The sequence below is a fragment of the Pseudophryne corroboree genome, chromosome 3 (genome assembly GCF_028390025.1).
Source record: "Pseudophryne corroboree isolate aPseCor3 chromosome 3, aPseCor3.hap2, whole genome shotgun sequence".
Taxonomy (NCBI): domain Eukaryota; kingdom Metazoa; phylum Chordata; class Amphibia; order Anura; family Myobatrachidae; genus Pseudophryne; species Pseudophryne corroboree.
The window spans coordinates 411,518,895-411,542,814 of NC_086446.1; the positions used below are offsets into that span (position 1 = coordinate 411,518,895).

The following is a 23,920-nucleotide window of genomic DNA, read 5'->3' on the forward strand; positions in this document are numbered from 1 at the left end:
TCACTAGCTTTAACACCAGACCGGTGGCTACCCATTTTTTGAGTCGCAGAGCCGGATGCTTTAAATGTTTAGGGTGCACCACCTGTAGTTATATGCTTACAGGAGAGTTCATCACGCACCCACACACAGGTAAAAAAATCAAGATCGCATGGCCCCTTACCTGTAGTTCTTCTTTTGTCATCTATGTGTTAATCTGCCCATGTAGCCTATATTATGTAGGTAAGACCCAATGTAATTTTAAGGAAAGGATGGCCCAGCATAGATCAGCAATCCGGGCTGCCCTGAACACTGGTAAAAGTGACCAACCAGTTGCACGACACTTCGTGCAAAAAAAACACAGTTTGGCATCGGTTAGGTACAAAATAGTCGATCAAATCCAGGAAACACCTAGAGGAGGAGATCGAGCATCCAGATTATTACAATTAGAGGCTAGATGGATTTATAAACTAGATACTATCCATCCCAGAGGCCTAAATGAACAGCTAAACTTACAATGTTTTTTGTAAATTTAACACAGGAACAGAGGTCCATGTACCCATCACTCTCACTAAGTAGATAATATTGGTCTAAGTATGATCCCCAAAGCTAGCTATATCTAATACCTGGGCATACATATTCATTGAGATTTCAATTCTATGACCCAGCATTAGGGCTGCATCAGCCATAAATATAGGATATTTAGAAAAAAAATTTCATTGACATATGGCCCTCCCAATATAAGTATAATAAATCACAATAATGATTTATATCATTGATTAATAATGATCTTTTAACACATTAGGCGAGAGTCGATGTATGCTTTGTATTGATTGCACTGTTCACTAGGTTGTAATGTTTAACTTGTATGTGAAATTTTAACACATGATTTTTAGATTTTTAGATTCACTTAGAAGTTTATCACACTATATTTCTAGTGTGTCTTAAATGTTTGTGCTTTTATAACACTGGGCAATAGAGGTTTTTTGTCATTATACATTTGTTTATTGTTGCCAGGTGACGGAGCACGGCGTACAGCCGTGGTTAGGTGCCGTTCCCATGGCAACCTGCTCCCTGCTGTCCACAGCCACGTCAGAAGCGGGTCCGTGTCGCGGGATGACGCGACTTCCGGCAGACGGGCGCTACACGTGACCGGAAGCGCGAACTCCAGGTGCCGGACAACGCGGACGAGGCGGGGGATGACGGGGCCCAGGCTGGTAAGGTATTTAAGTTGTTTTATTTGTTTTATTCACTTGTTTGCTGTGTCCTGAAGAAGGGGGTTCGACCCCCGAAACGTCGATATTAAACACACATGGCTTGTCTTTAAACTCTGTGTGTCAGACTCTGAGTGCCGCCTATACCCTCCAGTTTATATATATATATATATATATATATATATATATATATATATACACACACACACACACAGTGGTCGAAGTGGGGCGGTATACGGCGGTATGGTATACCGCCACCTCTTCCACTGACCTGGAAGTTTGTTTGTTTTATTTTATTAAATGAAAAATTGTGCAGCAGGAGACGAAGGAAGTGGCCATCCTGCTGCACATGGTGCTCCCATCCCTGCTCGGCGGCTGTGTAGAGCGCTGGACTAGCTCACAGCCGCCCAGCCGCTCACCGCTGCCAGCCGCTCACCACCGCTAGCCACCCACCGCCGCTAGCCGCTCACCACCACCAGCCACTCACCCGCTCACAGCACCCGCAACAAATGGCGGTCAGGGGGACCTCACCGCACCAAAGGCCTCCTTATCACCGCCACTTCCCATGGGTGCCTCCGCCGACCACAGTCAGGTAATGTTCCCCTGCTGTCACCCTCTCTCCCTGTCGTTACTGTCCCTAATGTCTCTCTCTCTCTCCCTGCTGTCACTGTCGTCACTCTTTCTCTCCCTGCTGTCACTCTCTCTCTCTCTCTCCCTGTCCCTGCTGTCACTCTGCTGTCCCTGTTGTCACTCTGTCTGTCCCTGTCCCTGAATTGTGGATTATACCATGTGCTATAATGTGAATTTCAGCTCAGTGTACTATAATGTGAATTTCAGCTCATTCAGTGTGCTATAATGTGAATTTCAGCTCATTCAGTGTGCTACAATGTGAATTTCAGCTCATTCAGTGTGCTATAATGTGAATTTCAGCTCATTCAGTGTGCTATAATGTGAAATTGTCTTATTCAGTGTGCTATAATGTGAATTTCAGCTTATTCATTGTGCTATAATGTGAATTTCGGCTCGTACCGTGTGCTATAATGTGAATTTCAGCTCGTACCGTGTGCTATAAGGTGAAAGGGGCAACAGTACTAGATAGTATAAGGGGTTCTACTACACTGGACACGCCCCCTTTTGGGTGACCACGCACCCTTTTCTGGAGCAGCGCGCGCATAATTGCATCCTTGACTTTTCCATACCCCCACTTCATAATTTCCACTTCGACCACCGTATATTATATATATATATATATATATATATATATGAGAGGAGGAATGGCACTCACGGGTCTTCAAGACACTGGTAAGTAATAAGTATAGTCAGCACGACTGTGAAGTAATCTATCAACGTTTCATGTAATACAAAATTTTGTTAGGACATGATGAAATTTTGAATAAAATGAAACATTGACAGATTACTTCACAATCGTGCTGACTATACTTACCAGTGTCTTGAAGACCCGTGAGTGCCATTCCTCCTCTCCCTTACATTGTGAATTTTCACTGAAAGGCACCTGGGCACGTGTATTGCAGTGGATGACAAGAGTGCCGGTCCTCCTCCTTCTTCTCTCTCTCTCTCTCTTTCTCTCTCTGTATAATATATATATATCGAAACTGGTTAAATTAGGTCATGTTTGGAAGGTTTGCGTGCAAGGGCAAATATTTAAATTAGAAGAAGCAATACAGAGAGTGTATACTCAGTTAGAATGTAAGCTCTCACGAGCAGGGTCCTCAACCCTCATATGCTTATCCTTTGCTTACTTAAACTGTCTTCATCGGCACCAAATCCAGCGGTTTTCTGCCACCCTGATACTTATGTCAGTGTCACTTGCTGCTGTAGCTATGTTTATTTACCCTGTACTTGTCCTATAATGTCTTCAACTGTGAGTCACTATTTTCCCGTTTTGATTATTTTGTTTATGTACTCTGTAACTGGGCGCTGCGGAACCCTTGTGGCACCATATAAATAAAGGATAATAATAATAATAGGACATGGAGAAATAAAGGTATTACATTAAGGGGACATAGTGTAACAGAATGGACTTTAGAAAGGCCATATAAGACATAGTAGGAGCAGAATAGACAGTATAAGCCGTTGAACAGTTAAATCTTGGTCTATGCCAGTCATGGAATTCTCTAGGCTCTTCCAAATACAGTCAGATCATTAAAGGCGTTCACGGCTGACTGGGCATGAGTGTCAAGACTTCCAGTCTCCCACACACACACAACCTGCTTTGGGTTTAAGGTTAAAATGAAGTAAGGCTGAAATAACTGTAATCAGCTATACCATTTAATTGCCAAAAGTTTTAGCAAAACAAGAAAGAGCGATATTTTGACCCTTCAAGGACACATTACAATATTTGCCAGCCAACACATTCTTCATATTATTTACGCAATAAGGCATTAGCAATTAGAGATAAATTACAATTTCAATACTTTTTTTGTGAAATATTCACATCATTCAATTTGTTTTAAGAAAATAAATTTAGACCTCACTAGTCTTTAATGATTTGTGTTTGGATCTAGAAGAAATTACCTTTAAAGTATAGTACTATGTTTAGCACACTTTGGTCCCTCGGGGCACTGACCTTTAAATGGGTCACTGTTATAGTATAGTGTGGATAACCTATCACCTTCAACATTTACTATCATTAAAAGAACTTGGACCTCTTACACATTAATAAGAACTGTTTCTTTAAAATGCCAGGAGGGAAAGAGGACTGTTAAAAAGTGTATTTTATTTATTAGTGTAACCGTAAAGAATACCAAAATTGTAAATGCAAGGATCAGGACAGAGGGTCGTGTCTGCATTACGGAGTGGGTGTAGCTATGTTACAGGGGGGTGCTGTCCCTTATTCCCCCGCGAACCCCAACAATCACCCTCACACTGCCGTGCGCAACAGTGGTGAGTGTACATAGTACCTATTTGTTGCTATCCAGAGCAGCAGTGACTTACCAATTGCCAAGCAACTTAAGACCGCACATTCCTCATCACATTCTATTTGGAGTGATATGTGGTTGCGATGTGCAGCTGTGCACATCACTCCGTACAACGGGATACAGTTACATTGCCGGCAGTCGGTATCCCGGCTGTCAGGATACCGACTGCTGGAATCCCGACTGCTGACAATGCCGACAGCCGGAATCCCGGCTGACAGGGGCTATCCACCACACCCATAGAATGGGAATATAACCAGTGCTGGGTGCAGCAAATCCACAAGGGGCTTGCTAGCGCTCGCACTGCTGCCAGTATTCTGGCTGCTGGGATCCCGGCGTCAGTATGCTGACCGACGGGATCCCATACCCAACGCCGTACAACAGCAGAGCAACTCATTATCCTATGAGGATGCAAGATAAAATTAGCAATGTTGTGGTGAATTGGCCACATAGATAACTGGATATCTGTTGGTCACTTCATATCAGTAGAAAGTAGCTTCTAAATTCTGATTAAACAGTGGGGCCTATTTATAAAACAGATTTAAAAAAAAAAAAAAAAACACAGCTAAAAAACCAGTCCATGTAATTTGGACCGATGTACATTAAATACAAAGCCCGAGTTCAGTTTTTAAATCAGAATTCCGAACTGACAACAGATCTGAGGACTCCACTCGGAACCCCTAAGTTCGGGTGTGTTTGTTTTGCAGCTTCTACCTATAATTTTATAGAATGTACTTAATAAATGCTACCTCAAAGCGAATTACAGCCAACGGACCCACGCTGTTCACTGCTTGATCCATCAACTCTGATGTATTTCATAGCATCCAGGCTACTCCCACACCTAGATAAATAGAACTATGTGGAATTATAACTTCTTCTACATTTAGCACTTGACAGGAAGTAAGAGGTAAACACACACTTCATGTCACATTGTTATTTTGTGTTTAATCTTCCAAACAAATGGACTTCTATACATTAATGGTACTGTATATCATACATGTTTATACCCCCCAACTGTGTCGCCACCCTGATTTATGGAACAGTTGGGAGCTCTGTCCTGCTTACCGTGGCAGGTACTGTGGCAATGCAGGAGAGTGTATAGGACAGGGCATGGTTGTTAGGTACAGGGTATAATGTGATAAATGTTAGGCACTGCCCTGTGAGATGTGAGAATACCCCTCTGCATGACGTAAGAACACCCCTATCTTGACATGACAATGCACATCAGGAGCAGCGTTACTGTCCGGATTACCTATATTCCAATACTGGGATGTATATTTACTGACAAAGGTGAATATTGTTATCCTGGGGAAAGAAGTTATAGAACTAGTGTGTATCTATGGCAGGCATCAGATCCCAGGTACCCTGAATCATTAACCAGCTGTGTAGTGATGGATTTGAAAGGTATTGATTCTATGAAGTGATTGATGAACAACTGCCAATTGGAAGCAGCATATCTTGCAGATTCACACTGACTGTCATGGTATCAATCAGCTCAAAACAAGAACCCCAGAATGGGCAAATGTGCTGCAACAACAATTTTCTGCCAACTATGCTGCCGTCTAGTATTTTCTAGACTGCCTGACTTGCATCACATAAACACTAAGAAGTGCTGGTCATTATCTTCTGCAGTGTATATGGAAATACCGGAATGGGCACTTTTTGGAATTTTCCCACAAGGCCTTCATATAACTATGGGCTACAGGAGGCTGTTGCTGGCAGTGAGTGCAGCGATGTGTAAGGCCATTCTACAAAGATGGTTGCACCCTGACCCCCCTTCTGTGTCCCTTTTTAAGGCTAAGCAATAGCTACTAAAGTGCTAGGCCACCCTTCCCCCCCCCCGCCCCTCCACCAAAATTGCCTTTTGCAAAGTTTGTATATAGGGCACCTGTGTCTCCTCTGTGGGTGAAGTAATAGGCCCTACACACTGGGCGATCTGACTGAAAGATATGAACGATCTCGTTCATTAATGAACGAGATACCGTTCATATCTTTGAGTGTGGAGGCTCCAGCGATGAATGATGCGCGGCCCCGCGCTCGTTCATCGCTGGTGCCCTGTCGCCTGTGCATGCAGGCCAATATGGACGATCTCGTCCATATGTGCCTGCACTTCTATGGAGAAACTTCACTCCCCCCGTCACTGCCCCCCCCCCCCCCCCCGGCCGCCAGGTCGGCCGTATCCGCCGTCGGGCATCTTGGCGGCGGATCGCTTAATGTGTAGGGCCCTTAAGCGGTTACAAAAGCAAATTGGAGACCAGTCAGTAGCGACCTTATTATAATTTTGTCATAACATTGCAAAAAGTACATCGTAAAACAGACAATGGGATTAGACAACCTTTAAGAAATAATGTGCATTGCATATAAATTACAAAGATAAAAATAAACTTCCTACAATGTGAAGTACAGTGTGCAAAGCTAGTAGTGACCAAACTTTTTATGCACTTTTTTTTAAGGCTTGGGTGTAGCTTGCTGTCCACGATCGCTTATAATAAACTTAAAGATGACCGCTGATATCTCTGTGTGACTACCTAGGGGCGTATTTATATTTTTGGTATACATCCTTCCAAAACTGACATTTTTGCAAGATTTCTGCAATCTTTTATTGTGCTGGCTATAAAACAAGGGGTACAGCAGCAGATATAATAGATATCTGCAGCTGTCGATCTGTTTCCTTTTGCAAAAGCAATCCAAATAGCTTTCTATGGGGACTGCAAAAAGGACCAATTTATTGAGCTTGGCGCTAGTGTCGGACTGGGGCATAAAGGGCCCACCGGGAGAATGCAGTGGTAGGGGCCCATGTTAGGGGTGTGCCCAGTCTGCAGAGAGGGTGTGGCCTGCCACCTCATTGGTTGGCTAACCATTAGAGAGTGCAATGTCTGGGCCCCTTCATAAATATATACAGTAATTCAGATGCTGCATTCATGATAATGGGTCAGATTAATAACAAATTAATAACAGCAATGCACTGTAGAAAATACACCATAGTCCTGTATAAGGTAACATATGTATAATGCAAAATTCAAGTGCAGAGTCTGGAACCTTATCCTTAGAGCAGGAGGTGGGGCCCCAGGCAGTGGTGCCCACCGATGGATTCCCCTGTACCCCTGTGGGCCAGTCCAAGCCTGCTTGGCGCTGTTATCTAATATCATCTTTATATGGCTTTAGCCATTGTAGCCTATAGGCAAGATTTTGACAATTTTGTATTACTCTACTGTACTGAAAACTGGTTCCGGACACATAGATGGGCCCCTTATCAAAGCCAGTGTACCGGCAAAAGAACCATCATATATTGCCCTGAAAAGTAATTTATTATTTTTGCAATATTAAGGTATAAAAAAGTAGCTAGCAGGACTTACGGTATGTAGTTCCCATAGTGCCTTGTTCTGCGGAATAGAATGGTGTGCCCCCAGAACCCCATTTATTTGGTAGAGGCTCTATTTATCCTCAGTTCTCTTCCTGTGGCAAGCTTTCTTCAGACTACAAAGCAGGAGAGCTGTGAGGCACTGCCGGACTTTCCAGCTTTCAGCCTGTGGTGTGATTTCACCCAGGCCAGCTCTACTGCTGTGCACACTGGAAGAGGCCTGATCGGAAGAAAGGGCAGCATGCTTAATAAAAAGCTTTCTCCCTAGCCAAACAAAGGAGCATTTTATTTAACACACCATGTAGTAAAGCAAATAAATAACATCACAAAACCTAGTGCATATCCACTGAAAAGGTGAACCCCAGGTTCCAGTGAAATTAATCTAAAACCTCTTTGACTCCAACTACCTGAAGAGAGGAAAGCCTCACTCAATACTCACTGGCACATAAGCAGTCTTTTAGTGTGTATACAGAAGCCAAGTGGCCATAGGCTGGGAGTTGGGAGTTTTCTTGGTGGGCTGGTGGCTCAGGGTGCTGCTTATTTGTTTATATTTGTCCTGAACCTGGTGTGGACAGCCCTGTCATAAATCAGCTCCCTGGTGGCTAGCACTTACCCAGGGAGCAGTCACATTACTGCTCAAGTTGCTGGGATCAGCCAAGGCCTTAACTCTACACTACAAGATTCAACACATTATGTCAGATATATGTGCTGGGATCTGTAGTGCCACTACAGCTGGGGAGACCCTGACAAGTCAAATGCACTGCCATCATAGGATGTGACAATTTGCATTTTGTCACTAGAATGCTCAAAGTACTGTTTTCCAGTCACTGGAGTGCTCCATGTACTGTATGGTGGTCAGTAGGATTCTCTCTGTAGTGTATGGTGATCACTGGTAAGCTGTCTGTGCTGTAAGGTGATCACTGGATGCTGTCTGGACTGTTTATCGATCACTGTGATGCAGTCTCTACTGTATAATGGCTACTGGGATGCTCACTCTACTGTATGTCGATTACTGGCAGTATGGTTTGTATCGTGAGATAGATATAGATTATATACCGTATTTTTCGGACCATAAGACGCACTTTTTCTCCCCAAAAATGTGGGGGGAAAAGTATGTGCGTCTTATGGAGCGAATATGACATTTGCGGGTAGCGGCGGCCGGCGGGTAGCGGCGGGTCCTGGATGCTGCTGCGGCCACATCTCAGCAGCAGAGCCGGCGTCATGTAAACTCCCCCGCTCCCCCCCACCTCCTCAGGAGACGCTGGGAACCACTGGTACTGTCGGGTAGCGGCGGCCGGCGGGTAGCGGCGGGTCCTGGATGCTGCTGCTGCTGCGCCGTCATCAGCAGAGCGCAGAGCGGCCACATCTCAGCAGCAGAGCAGGTGTCATGTGACTCCCCCGCTCCCCCCCACCTCCTCCCTCCTCAGGAGACGCAGGGAACCACTGGTACTGTCAGTGTGTGTGTGTGTGTGTGTGTGTGTGTATGCTGGCTCTGATGTGTGTCTGTGACTGTGTATGCTGGCTCTGACAGAAGGCTGCACTGTATTCTTGAGTCTGAGAAATCACAGAAATATCTCTTAGAGGTCAGAATATTTTTTTTCCAGTTTTCCTACTCTAAAAACTAGGTGCGTCTTATGGTCAGGCGCGTCTTATGGTCCGAAAAATGCGAGGCTACTTATAGCTTTTTTTCAGGGCCATTTTAATATCCCAATCTGCTCCTAGCTGTATGGGGCATACACATTTTGGGATGTGGGCCTACATCTCTCCATGTAACATAATTCTACCTTTCACAATCCAAAGTACAAACAAATTCCTGATTGAATTACAAAAACAACAAGTAGTGGACTAGGAACATGCTCAGCCAAGGGCAGAATGTCACGCGGGAGACATTTTGCTGTGTTAAAAAAAGGACGACTCTCATTTTGCACACATAACACAAAAGCTTGCAGCTGGCAAATTTAAGCTTCCATCCTTTACAAGATCATGGCATATTTCTAAATACTGTGTCTTCCTGATTATTAGGATTGTTTTAGTCAGCTCAGCTGCTCTGGTTATTAGATAGCAGCGCGCACCCCACTGTTCATACATGCTGGGCACTAGGACATATGGAGGACTCTCCTCCAATCTGATGGGCTACTGCACATGTGCTGCAACCATCTTGTACAGCTGGAGCCACGCTCATCTAGGATTCTTTGCTGCGCCTAGGTGCACCAAGGTTTATTATTATTTCATCTATTGTTCTCAGCTGCAATACAATACAGAGATAACAATACAGTAGGGGATTAAGTAATTACAGCAGGGGGTTAAATCCGACTACCCTGGCTCACTTAATCTTATTAAAGGCATAAATGTGCAGGGCTCCAACTGTAGATCATTCTGTAGTACTGGGAGATACCCTAGTGATCACCTGTATGAAGCTGTTCCAGCACCCTGCACCATTACTCACCGGCTCATGAGCTGCATACAACACCACTATGCTGAAGCTTTGATCAATGAGAACCAGTGTGTATACAACAGTGAGTACGGCTGTACCTGTTATAATTCAAAAAAACATCACCACTGGTTAAGTATCTGGGCTGTTCATAGTTTGAGTAATCTCCTGGTCTGTGCCCATATAATTCGGCAATAATGTGTGAGCAGGTGTTGCTATTTGCAAACACTGGTAATACATGCATGATCAACTTGCGCACTGTAATTTCATATTAATAGGCTTCCTAGTGCACAGGAATCTCAGCATCCTTGTATTATGTGAAGTAATAAAAGAGCCTGATTGCCAGCACAAACGTTAATTGTCACCAGTATTACGGCTCTACACAATTTGATAAATATGCCCCTACTGTAAGTGTATCATAACCATGATTGGGTATCATTCATAACCAAGATTTAATTACTGCCTGGGGAATGTGGGGGTTGCAGTTCTGCAAATATCAAAAGAGACTCATACTCACACTTGCCTCAGCATTTTAAAAAGCGTTTACTAACTGTGGGTCTCTTATGTCAGGATGCTCATGAGTGGGGTTAACAGGGACCCAAGTGCAGAACATTCTCGCAGACTTCAGCTTACTGCGCATGAATCGGTGACTGAGTAGGCACCAAAGACAACGATTGGCGACGACGTATGCGCCAGATCAATCTGTCAGCGGGCCACAAAACCAGTGAAATGGCTGTATCTGGTCAGTTACTGGGCAGCGGCCATTCGATTGCACGGAACGGATCAGTCTCATGATAGTGTCATAGGCTTGTCAGCCCACTTCCGTGCTCATTAGCAATGTGTGGATGGAGCTGGAACGTCTGTTTCAAATGGATCACTTACACCCAGCAGTGGGCTGGTGTAAATCCAGATAGTAATTATGACAGGTGCAGCTGCAGATGGGAAGCTGTTTAAATACCGCTAGTCAAGATCACGGCGCTCACAAGCCGATGCCATAATCCCGACTAGCGGTGAAATCCTGCCGCCGGAAACCGGTGCCACAGGCTATTCTCCCTCTGTGGGTGTCCACGTGGCGAGCCCTGCTGCCGGCATACTGGTGGCCTGGATGCCGCTGTCGTAGGGTTACCACCTCATACCTTTAATTCTGGTCACATAGTAATTACACAGGTTCTGTGGCTGATTATATAACCAGGTGAAATGGAGTCTTGAAGTCAGCCAGCCACAGAACCTGTGTAATTAATATGTGTCCAGAAATAAAGGTATGAGGTGGTAACCCTACGCTGTCGGTATACTGACGACTGGGATGCAGTTGTCGGTATATTGATGGCCGGCATCCCGGCCTCCGGTAATTCATACTGAACCCCTGCAGACATAAGAACAGTGGGCGGGATAGGCATCCACATGTAGTCACACAGGGGGAGATGTATGAAGCAGTGAAAGTAGTGGATAAGTGAACCAGTGGAGAGTTGCCCACGGCAACCAATTAGCATTGAGGTAACATTTATCAAGTGCATTTTATAAAATTATAAGTAACAGCTGATTGGTTGTGATGATACCGCAGCGTCATGGGAATGCTCATAACAATGGCACATAAGGGGGAATTCAATTAGCGCGTACTCTACTGTGGTGCAACTGATCTCCTGAGGCTATTCAGTTAGTCACCAAAGTCAGCTCGCAGGCAGCACTTAACAGGGATTTCTATTTGCAAAAAAAGAAACCCAGATGAATAGCCTGTTTTCAGGCGCCGCACAGTGGTGGTCATTCCGAGTTGATCGCTCGTTATTTTTTTTTCGCAATGGAGCGATTAGTCGCTAATGCGCAATGTCCGCAGTGCGACTGCGCCAAGTAAATTTGCTATGCAGTTAGGTATTTTACTCACGGCATTACAAGTTTTTTTCTTCGTTCTGTTGATCGTAATGTGATTGACAGGAAGTGGATGTTTCTGGGCGGAAACAGGCCGTTTTATGGGAGTGTGTGAAAAAACGTTACCGTTTCTGGGAAAAACGCGGGAGTGGCTGGAGAAACGGAGGAGTGTCTGGGCGAACGCTGGGTGTGTTTGTGACGTCAAACCAGGAACGAAACTGACTGAACTGATCGCAGTTGCCGAGTAAGTGTGGAGCTACTCAGAAACTGCTAAGAAGTGTCTATTCGCAATTCTGCTAATCTTTCGTTCGCAATTTTACTATGCTAAGATTCACTCCCAGTAGGCGGCGGCTTAGCGTGTGCAAAGCTGCTAAAAGCAGCTTGCGAGCGAACAACTCGGAATGAGGGCCAGTGTTAACACATAGGTCCGGGTACTTATCCTGGACTCTGTGTGTTAATGCCTGAAAACAGATTCATTAAACAGGTGATAAAAAAAAGGAGCTCTACTGGAATAGCCCCAGGCGGTAAAGCTCGTGGATCCTACCCTTTTTTACCCCCCCTTATTATTTTAACAGAGCTAACTGAATTTTGTCCATAGTGACTTCATCACTCATTGTATCATGCACCCCCTTATTGGCGCACAGTAAAAGAAGCGATATGGCTCTAACGTAATTATCCATGATGGGTGCAGCTGCGCTTCACGGCTGCACATTGGGCCTAATTCAGACCTGATCGCAGCAGCAAATTTGTTAGCTATTGGGCAAAACCATGTGCACTGCAGGTGGGGCAGATGTAACATTTGCAGAGTTAGATTTGGGTGGGTCATATTGTTTCTGTGCAGGGTAAATACTGGCTGCTTTATTTTTACACTGTAATTTAGATTTCCGTTTGAACACAGCCCACCCAAATCTAACTCTCTCTGCACATGTTATATCGGGATCCGGTCTCTAAGTCGACAGTAACTAGGTCGACAATGCCTAGGTCGACCACTATTGGTCGACAGTAACTAGGTCGACATGTTCTAGGTCGACAGGTCAAAAGGTCGACATGAGTTTTTCACAATTTTTTTCTTTTTTTTAACCTTTTCATACTTAACGATCCACGTGGACTACGATTGGAACGGTAATCTGTGCCGAGCGAAGCGGCAGCGGAGCGAAGGCACCATGCCCAAAGCAAGGTGCACTAATTGGGGTTCCCGGTCACTCTACGAAGAAAACGATACCAAAATAACATAAAAAACTCATGTCGACCTTTTGACCTGTCGACCTAGAACATGTCGACCTAAAGAACCTGTCGACCTAGACACCATGTCGACCTAGACACCATGTCGACCTAGTTACTGTCGACCAATAGTGGTCAACCTAGACATTGTCAACCTAGTTACTGTTGACCTTCCATGCCACACCCGTTATATCTGCCCCCCCTGCAGTGCACATGGTTTTGCCCATTAGCTAACATATTTGCTGCTGCTATCAGGTTTGAATTAAGCACTTTATGGGTAAATGAACTGTCCCATAGAGTTCATGTTATTCTTAATCTGACATCAGAGACTTCACCTACACCTTCCTTATGTTGCTCAAATCTGCACTTATATCCACATTATATACCTGCCACCTGCACATTCAGCCAGGTTGTTGCTGTATCACTAGCTATAAACAGAATATATGCGGTCATATGTAAAATAAAATATGGGCTACCAAGTTATTTGCCCTGGAGACCACAAACACATATAACAATACCTAAAACGCTAACACAATAGTAGCCAAATAGATGACATCTGTAATGAACATTTCAAGTAAACAGTGCCTGTCTGTACATTAATGCTGGTATTGAATAGTATACATAGGAAGACATACAGTACAGTAGCAATATTATTACATAGATTTTATCACAAGTGTAAATAAGCAATATCATAATAAAACATCTATGATAATAACTAAACTGACCAATGTCTCTGTGGGCAAGTGTGCCTCCATTCGCTAACGAATAAAATGTACAATGCCAAGCTCCCTATTTTTGGATTGAGGTCCGGAGTACTAGGACCAGTTGCTAGATCTCCAGTGACGAAACTAACAGGTGGCATCCCAGCATGAAATGTACTCAGCAGGACGTGAACTATTAAAATTACAATAATAATAATACTTATGTACCAATATTTCAAAAGTTCAAGCCAAAAGTATTCATCGCATCCAATTATAAAGTGCGATGGAATAAGCTGGCGGTAAATAAATAAATGTTAATAATAATAATCACAGAGTAGGTGGGACATTAATACAGTATGTAATCAAGGCAATCATAATTGTCTCTATTCCAAGCTTTAAAAGTACACACTTCCTAGATGCAGCTAATGTACTGTAGCCATTACTGAGTGAAATCTCTTGTGACAATAGGCAGTAAATTAAATCGGGCCAACATGAATAAGAACTTACAATGTATAAAATATATATGACCTTTAGTGTGATTTTTATTTTTACCTCACCCAAGTTTTAACAGACAAATAAGCCGAGTAAAATTGATCCAGTGTTTCTCCGATTGAAGTTCGCACATACAGGACATCACCGCCAAGTTGCGTTTCTGGGGATCCGGCAGGGGCGATTTAAGAGAGGAGAGGGCCCGTGTGCAGGCTGTGATTGGGGCCCCGGCAATTTCTGCAGCCAGCGCCGACGGATTGGTAAGTAAAATGATATGGGTGCAGAGGCTGCAGCGTGCGGGCCACCCTGGGCCCAGGGACCCATGTGCTCCGCACGCCTTGAACCCATTATGGATACGCTACAGGGTAAGAATGTGGAATGTCGACAGGTTCTGAATGTCATCATGAACATATGATGGACAAAAAAAATATCAACATTTACAAAATGTCGACATGTACATAATGTCAACACCAGAATGTTGACATTACATTTTTGTGTAACTTTTAGGGTTTGGCTAAAATATACAAAAAAATGTATGTCAGCATTCTGGTGTCAACATTGTGAACATGTCGACATTTTGAATGTTAACTTTTCATAGCACACCCATTCTATTATAGGGATGCCAAGTCAACCCGTTACATCCGGATACCTGATTTGGAGGGAATTTATCAGCACGTAGTTTGGTGAAACCGCAGTTTTTCTGTGATTTTTGATTTGTTGTTATTGTCAAGTTTGGCCTCTCAAACCAACAGCCAATTGCTGCCCACCATCAAAGTGTTTGACGTCAAACTCCCAACCTAGTAAGTCTCCACCATTGGGCCTTATGCAGTGTGGTATATACACCCAGTGTCGGACTGGGGAATGAAGGGCCCACAGGGGGAATGCTGTTGTAGGTGCCCATGCTTAAGGGTGTAGCCAGCCACCACAGAGGTTTGGCTAACCATTACAGAGTACATGTTCTGTGCCCCTTGGTAAATTATCAAGTATAATGTAACATATGTATAATGCATAATTCATGTGCACTAGGATAGAGACTGGAACCTGATCCCTAGAGGAGGAGGAGGGCCCACAGGCAGTGGGGCCTAACGGTGGTTTCCCCTGTTCCCCTGTGGGCCATTCCGACTCTGCATACACCAGTGTTAAACTGCTCTGTGTATGCTCAGGAAACCTATGCAGATTTGCACAATTTTGCTAGGGACGCTCACCTGTGCCTGCAGAAGTGGGATTGGGGAGGAAAGGGTCTTAAAAGGTGTGTCTACACAAATATGGCTTGGGCAGACCTGCAGTAGTTACATCTGTCAGGCAGCAAATCTTTGCATCTGAACAAGGGCACATGTCATCATCAACATATATTTGCTTGTGAAGTCACAATCGCAATGGTCAGGATGCAGAGAGCGGCATCCCCGATGGTCAAAATCCTGACAGACCCTGGTACGTATTTTAACCCTACACCAAAAACCCACCCCGCCCTCAGCCTAACCCTAACCATCCGCTCCCACAGCCTAAGCTTAACCGCCACCCCCCACAGTCTAGGCAGCATAACCCTCCCCTTTTGCCTAACTCTAACCCTCGTATTTACCGTCTGGATTCCGCTGTCTGTATTCTGAGGGCCAGGATCCTACCCACATCCCATGCAGAGGCATTTGGGTGGCAGCAAGCTAATTTTCCATGCACTTATTATTTTTACTGTTATTTATGTCAATTTTCTCCGCAGTTGTGCATCAACCTCATAGTCCATGACTAGATCTTTTACTATACAGGAATATGCCATTCAGTAACTTGTACTGCTGCCATCACACGTTTCAATGGAATAGACTGTACGTAGTAGCCTGCATGTTGCAGGCAGCCATGAGATTTAAAGCAGCAATTTTTTTTAAGTCAGGTTGGTTTTAAAGAGTTGGAGCTTTACCTCTAGTGGCTGGCCTCATGAGGCCGCCTTTATATCTCATGCTATAACATGAGTTCAGTTTCAAACGTTTGACTAGCCGACCAATATCAGAAAATTAGGACTTCACAGCTCAAAATCTTAAAAGTCAGTTGCAGAACAGATAATTTTCCATTCTGAAATTAATCGCAAGTATTGTAATCAAAGTAACCTAATCACTGACTCATACACTTGCAATTAATCTTAAAGCATTCAGCCTATTATAGGGTGTCAAGACGGTATCCGGTCTCTAGGTTGACCACACTACACACAACATGGTTTCTAGGTCAACAGGGACTCTAGGTCGACATATTCTAGGTCGACATGACAAAAGGTCGACATGAGTTTTTCACAATTTTTTTTCCATTTGTTGAACTTTTTCATACTTTACGATCCACGTGGACTACAATTGGGAATGGTAACCTGTACTGAGCGCAGCAGTAGCAGAGCGAGGCACCTTGCCCGACGCTCGCAAGCCATGCGAGGGGACACAGTGCACTAATTGGGATTCCGGTCATTGTGCGGAGAAAACGACACCCACTGCAAAAACTCATATCGACCTTCCTTCATGTCGACCTAATACATGTCAACATAAAGTCCCTGTCGACCTAGAAACCATGTCGACCTACTTACTGTTGGTCGACTTTGCATACCACACCCGTCAAGACATAGAATTGTGTAACAACAATAGAGGTTACTTTACATAGAACAATACAATATAGCAACACTTTTAGTGTTTTATCTCTGGTCTGCATATAGACTACACCTTCGGCTGTTTCAGACATTACCAGTAGATTTCCCTATGAATTATTTAATATGAAGCAGTGAGTTTGTGTTCTAAGCTGGCTCCCACATTCCCCTCCCAACATCCCTGGAATGTGCAAGTTCCTCTTAACAGCTGTGAGAGAATCATCAGTCAGGAGGAATTCCTGGCCACAGTGTAACAGTGTGGGAGAGTTAAACTACAAACAAATTTCCTGCAGCACCAATTCTTATTCTGCTTCATATAGTAATCAATTGCCATACTTTCTACTTTTCCATGTACATCCACATTGTCACTTCCTTACCCAATAGCACAACTTCCATAGGTCAATTTGACTTATTCCAAATGTACAGTATTTGGCTTCTCTAGAAAAGGTAGTAAGTACAGTAGATAGGCTTACCTTCCAGCACCACCTCTTTACCAGTCTTCTTCAGAGCCTGCACTGCATCATCGTGCGTGGCATCAGACAAGTCGGCCCCATTCACAGACAAGATGGCGTCCCCCACATAAAGAGCACCTGTCAAGTCAGCAGCTAAACCCTTGAAAATCTTGGAGATGAGGATAGGCATCTTGTTTTCCCTGCCACCTGTAAAATATATAACAAGAAATAAATACATGCGTAATACATATTAGATGTTAAATATAATAATAATAATAATAATAATAATAATAATAATATAATAAGGCTAATACATTATAACAAACAAATCATAATATTTTTTAAACAAACTTATTTAAAGACACATTAATTTTTATTTTTTTCTCGATTGCTCATTTATTTTTAGATGAACAGAATTTATTTATTATTTATTACAAATTTACAAACTGTTCTGCTACATTTTGGCCTTGTTACTCATTTTACCACAAAAAGTGTTCCCAACTCTACCCTATCCATACCACACAACACAAAGAACTGAACATCAGGGGCGAGTTGCCATTGCAACAGCATGGAATGCCAGCAACAACACTTCATCTTGCCCCACTCAAAGTCTGATCCCGCCCTGGGCTCAGTGATTTTTGTATGCAGCAAATTTCACAAGTTAATTGTTAAAAAAATGCAAACTCAGGTTAGTATAATAAAGAGTCCCAACTTCAATGATTAGGATGATTCCTCAGATGCTGGTAGCAGATCAGGTAACACTAAAATGCTTGTAAAATACCCCTTTCACATCGCACAAATAACCCGGTACCGACACGGCATATTGCCGCGTCGAACCGGGTCAGTGTGCGATGTGAAAGCACACTGGGCGATTTAGCGGGTCGCCTGACCCGGTAAATCAACCCGGTAAAAAAGAAGGGCTTTACCCGGGTTGATTACCGGGTCAGGTGCGGTGTGAATGGGAGCCGTGTCGATGCGACACGGTTCCCATTCACAAGATAGGGAGAGGCGGCGCTGGAGATGAGCTCATCTCCCGACGCCGCCTCCACCCCCGCCCCTGCTGCTGCTGCGGCCTCCGTTGTCATGGCAACCGACCCGGTATATTGCCGGGTCGGGAAGCCTGCAACGGAGCGCAAATGCCGGATCCCACCCGGTAAGTACACGTTTGTCTTACCGGGTAGGACCCGGCATTTGCGGTGTGAATGCAGCATAATTAGATAGACTTCTCCATACAAATCTTGTCAGTTATATATTAGCAGGGGCTGGGTACAAAATACCCGACAACAGGATCCCAAAGGTCAGAATCCTGACACATCCCTGTATATTACCCTACCCTAGACCTCCTGCAGCCTAATCCTAACCTTCTCCTATTGCAGCCTAACCTTCCCCCTCCTGCAGCCTAACCCTCATCTCCCCCTTCTGCATCCTAACCCTAACCTCCCCCTCCTGCAGCCAAACCCTATCCCTTCCTCAGCCTAACCCTAACCTTTGTCTTCTGCATCCTAACCCTAACCTCCCCCTACTGCAGCCTAACCCTATCCCTTCCTCAGCCTAACCCTAACCTCCCCCTATTGCAGCCTAACCCTCACCTCACCCTTCTGCAGCCTAACCCTATCCTCCCCATCCTGCAGCCTAACCCTAACCTTCCCCTCCTTCCAGTCTAACCCTCCCCTCCTGCAGCCTGACCCTAACCTCCCCCTATTGCAGCCTAAACCTAGCCGCCTTCTGCATCCTAACCTTCCCCTCCTTGCAGCCTAACCATTCCCTCCCACAGCCTAACACTATCCTTTCCCTCTCGCAGCCTACCCCTCTCCCTTCCTCAGCCTAATCCTAACCTTCCCCTCCCACAACCTAACCCTAACCTCCCTCACATCTGCAGTCTAACCCTCCCTCTAGTGCCTAGCCCTTACCCCCAAGCCCTATCTCTGGGATGTGTCGGGATTCTGTCCGTCGGAATCCTGCTGTCAGTATTATGACCGCATCCCATTGGCAGGTTTATCATGAACAATAGCAGTGTTGCCGACGGTAATCCTTTGTGTATTAGGTGAAATTAAAAATGATATTGTGTTACTGCTCATCAAGGTAAAATTAAAGTATCCAGGTTTAACCTCAAGAGCCCCATTTTATTGGGTCAATCCAGATTTCTGGACTAATATCCCACGATCAACATAGCATCTATGAAATAATGCTGTGTTTTGGCAAATGAGAGCGGGTCTTGGTTGGAACAAAGCTCGTCCTTCAGTGCCCCATGTGTCATGAAAAATGGCATAATCATAAAAAAGGGATAGATGTATGAAGCAGTGATGAGTGGAGAAGTGAGCCAGTGGAGAAGTTGCCCATGGCAACCAATCAGCTGCTACATATAATTTTACAGAATGCTTCAAAGTTGACTGGTTGCCACTGGCAACTTCTCAACTGGATTACTTTTCCAACCTTTTCACTGCTTCATACATCTCCTGAGTGGGCAATTCAATTGTTGGTGATGGCCACCACTAACCTTGCTAATTTGCTCTCGCAACCCATAGAGGAAAATTTGGTATGTTGGGTACAGTACGGCAATGTACGTGGCTAAACATGATGTACGCACATTGCATGGTATTGAATACAGGGCTGGTCTGTGTTAGAACTATCAAGCATGAAATTACTTTTTCTCCTGGTAGTTTAATTTGCATTTTCTGTGGATTGATCTGTTAGTTTCTTCTATAGAAATGAGTGGAACCGCCAAAAATGTTCCGACAAATATTGGCCCCATTATGCATTCTAGCACAAAATTTTGCAGTTTTTACCAGAATTGTGTCAGTGTTCACAAACAACTTAAAGAATTGATCACTGAACCTCTATTCATAGAATGTAAATGCTGCATAATTACAGATAAAGGGACTAAAGGACTAAATCAGTGCAGCATACAAGTCTGTTTTGCAAATGGAACTTGCAATTTTTATACTAAGCATGCTTCCATGATAAGCACACACAACTATGAGTAACTATGGGCTATTCAGAGTCGTATGCAGAGATAGATTTCGACAGACCTCTTGCTCCCGGAATAGGGCTGATAATGATGACAGCTACTTCCAAAAGGTGATGTTAGGTGGAGGCATACCCGCATTCAATAAAGGCAAAGACCCATCGTTCTTCTAAGCAGACACCGGTGGACAACTTGCATGTAACACTGAATCAGGCCTATAGTGCAGAAAGGGAATTTGTCTAAAAAAAAAGGTGGAGCTTGAGGATTATGAGGTGTATTTAGTAAAGCTCAAAACTGACTTTTCGTCAGTATAGATGTAAAAAGCTGCATATTTTGTACTCTGAAAAGTTCGGAGAAATCACTGATCACTCTGCATTTTTGTTACTGCATGCCAGGGTTGGCTGTTTTAAACCAAAGTGTTGTTGTTTTTTTAATGCTTATTAAAATAAGCCCATTATACTATAAAAACAATGGTGTTTTTATTCAAAATGTTTAATGCCAGTGACATGCCCGGTGCTAATGCCTAACGCAGTGGTTCTCAAACTGTGTGCCGTGGGACACTTTGCAGGGGTGTCTTGGATTGGTGGTCCAGGACCAATTTAAATTATTTAGGGTGAGTGTAACAGACAAACCCAGAACTGGTGGATGCCATTCATAAAATATGTGACAAACAGAAGCAAATCCTGTCCCTCCCCACAGAACTGACCCTAAAGATGACATTTACCATTTACTTAATTTAATATTTCTTTCTAAATTTCTCAATAAGAAACATTTGGCCTAGGGCAGGGGTGGCCAACCAGTCAGAGACAAAGAGCCAAAAAATCTTGTTAGGTACGTCAAAGAGCCGACATCAAGCCGAAGGCGCGTGTGCAAAAATGGGGTGTGACCTTGTGCCTGCTAGGCCACACCCCATGGTATAAAATACAATGAAAATGCCAGATCCACATAAAATACATTTTAAAGCCAGAATCAACATAAAGTACATTGAAAAAGACACTTCCACATAAAATAATAAAAAAATCCAGATCCACATAAAATATACTGAAAAAGCCATATTCACATAATACACTTCAGCTCCCCCATGTGTCAATGTGTCACTCCAGCCAGCACCCTCCTGTGTCATTCCAGTCAGCTCCCCACTGTCTCTCTCCTGCCAGGATTCTCCTTTGTCACCCCAGCCAGCTCCCCATTGTGTCTCTCCTGCCAGCATCCTCCTGTGTCACTCCAGCCAGCACCCTACTGTATCACTCCAGCCAGCACCCTCCTGTGTCACTCTAGCCAGCACCCTCCTGTGTCACTCCAGCCAGCACCCTCCTGTGTCACTCCAGTCAGCTCCCCACTGTGTCTCTCCTGCCAGGATTCTCCTTTGTCACTCCAGCCAGCTCCCCATTGTGTCTCTCCTGCCAGCACCCTCCTGTGACACTCTAGCCAGCACCCTACTGTATCACTCCAGCCAGCTCCCCCATTATGTCTATCCTGCCAGGATCCTTCTGTGTCACTCCAGCCCACCCTCATATGTCACTACAGCCCAGTATCTGGCTCCCCAGTTTTCAGTCGCCGTGGTGCTGCTGTGTGTCGGGTTGGAGTGCACCAGTTCCAGGATCTGTTGTGGTCAGGTGACTGAGTGTCGGGAGCCACATTTGAATAAAGAAAGAGCCGCATGCGGCTCAAGAGCCACAGGTTGGCCACGGCTGGCCTAGGGTGTGCTGTGAAAATCATTCTGATACTTTAGGGCGCCGTGATTCAAAAAAGTTTGGGAACCACTGGCCTAACGTCTCCTTTTTGTGTGTTTCTCTGAAAGGTGCTTTTGCATTTTGTATTACTATTCAGATTTATTTAATTTTAAGAAGTAAGACTAATGTTTAACATTAACTTGTTGTTCCTATTTTCAATTTAATCTATGAGTGTACTTTGTATGTATTAATATGTTTAGTCTATCTACATATATTCAAAATGCAATAGGAATAAGCTGTAAAAAAATTGGTTTTATTGAAATATGTAAAATAAATCAAATGAAAGCCTAATAACATTATTAATATTAGAAAGCATTAAAACATGGTTGATCGAGGTTTTTAATACATGATTCATTTTTTTCTCCATTAAAACATTAATGCAAAAAAAATTTGGTATAAACAAAAAAAAGGTTTAAATAAAAAAAGTGGGTTATTTTAGTTTTTTTTGTTTTAAACCTGGTTTTTTTTCCAACACTGCTCCATGCACAATCCTGCAGCCCACATAGCCAGTAATGGGGGCTCTGCAGGAATAATATTTATGAGCTTCTCTCATCTTTTGTTGAAAACATAGGGGCCCATTTAGCAATGATAAATGGAGAATAACAAGCAAGTAGCAATTCACTTCCTGCTTTCTCCCTCCCTCGGCTCCTCCCCACACTCAGCACATGTACATAAGTAAATGAAGCACAATAATAACTGTTAAGAAATCCTGGTTACTATTATTTGCTCTTTGTTACTCCTCATTACTACTCCAATCTTTCCCACCCTCTCCCTACCAACAACCTTTCTCTTGCACCAACCTCTCTCTCCCTCCCACCGACGCACTGAGGACCTCCTTGACAAATACTCTGTGCATATGCAAGCCTATGCATGGGCTGTGACAACATACAGACAAAAGCGATAAGCATTACTATAATAGTAGTTATCCCCTCATCCGGTTTGTGCTTTAACGCGAGGTCTGTCCCTGTAGGTATTCTGATAATCAGATGGCAAAAAGCACCAATAATGTTGTTTACTCATACTTAACTAAACATACCCCTATATAATCTGAACTTTGCACCTCTGAAATATGGTCTACATCACACCTCAGGGCCGTAACTAGGTGTGTGCCAGCGGTGACGTAAGCCCCATAGAAGTTACCCGCTCTGTCGCGGCAGTGACAGTGTGCCGTTTACATACACAGCATAGTTGAGGGACTGGAGAAACTCTATGGAGACAGCGGGAGCGGCGGCTCTGTGTCCCGGTACGCAGGCAGAAGAAACATATGCAGCAAAGACGCAGCGGTCCCAAAAGGTTGGAGACTGCTTCAATAGAGACACTGATAGTGGTTAGTACAGGGCCGGCGCCACCATTAGGCAGCTGCCTATGGGCGGCAGCACTTGAAAGGCGGCGCTGAGTGCAGCAATAAAAAAAAAAAAGGAAGTGACTGCCCTGCGCTCGCCATTTGGGATGTCAGGTGCCCGCTACCCCGGTGTGTGATAAGCTATTCCCACCTCCCCCTCTTGCGCCGGAGGCAACAAAGCTGCTCGAGCCGAGAGGGGGGGGGGGGGCGTGCGGCGGTACATTCACCCGACGCAGAGAGGGCTTCCCCAACCACTGCTGGATCCCCATACCATTTATGACACTTTTCTTTAATTTGCAGTATGGGGAAAGTCGTGGTTATCTTCACCGGGAGCTCAGCCTGTCCCCCACCCTCCGCCTGTCCTCACCTCGCAACTCATGGTCATGCTGCCGAGAAGTGAGTAGCAGTGCAGGGAGGGACGGGCAATCGCCACGCCATACATTGCTCCCTGGCAGCGTCCGGCGTCTGCTCTCCATGGCCTGCACCTGTGTCCTCCGTGCAGCCGGGATGGACCCATACTCCTACACCGTGACCGCCGTGTGGGACATTTAGGTGTAGGCTGTGGGGGGAGGGTTAGGCACAGCTGGGGAGGTTTAGGTTGCAGGAAGGGGGTGGTTAGGGT

The 23,920-nt window shown here is 44.5% G+C and overlaps 1 protein-coding gene across 1 annotated transcript in view; it reads right to left on the reverse strand.

The window, feature by feature from the left end:
• SNTA1 (syntrophin alpha 1) overlaps positions 1–23,920 on the reverse strand; it is a 107,985-nt gene that overhangs the window by 58,989 nt on the left and 25,076 nt on the right. The window contains exon 2 of the mRNA XM_063960203.1: positions 17,280–17,465. Coding sequence (XP_063816273.1) covers positions 17,280–17,465 — 186 coding nt within the window. The remainder of the gene's footprint in view (positions 1–17,279; positions 17,466–23,920) is intronic.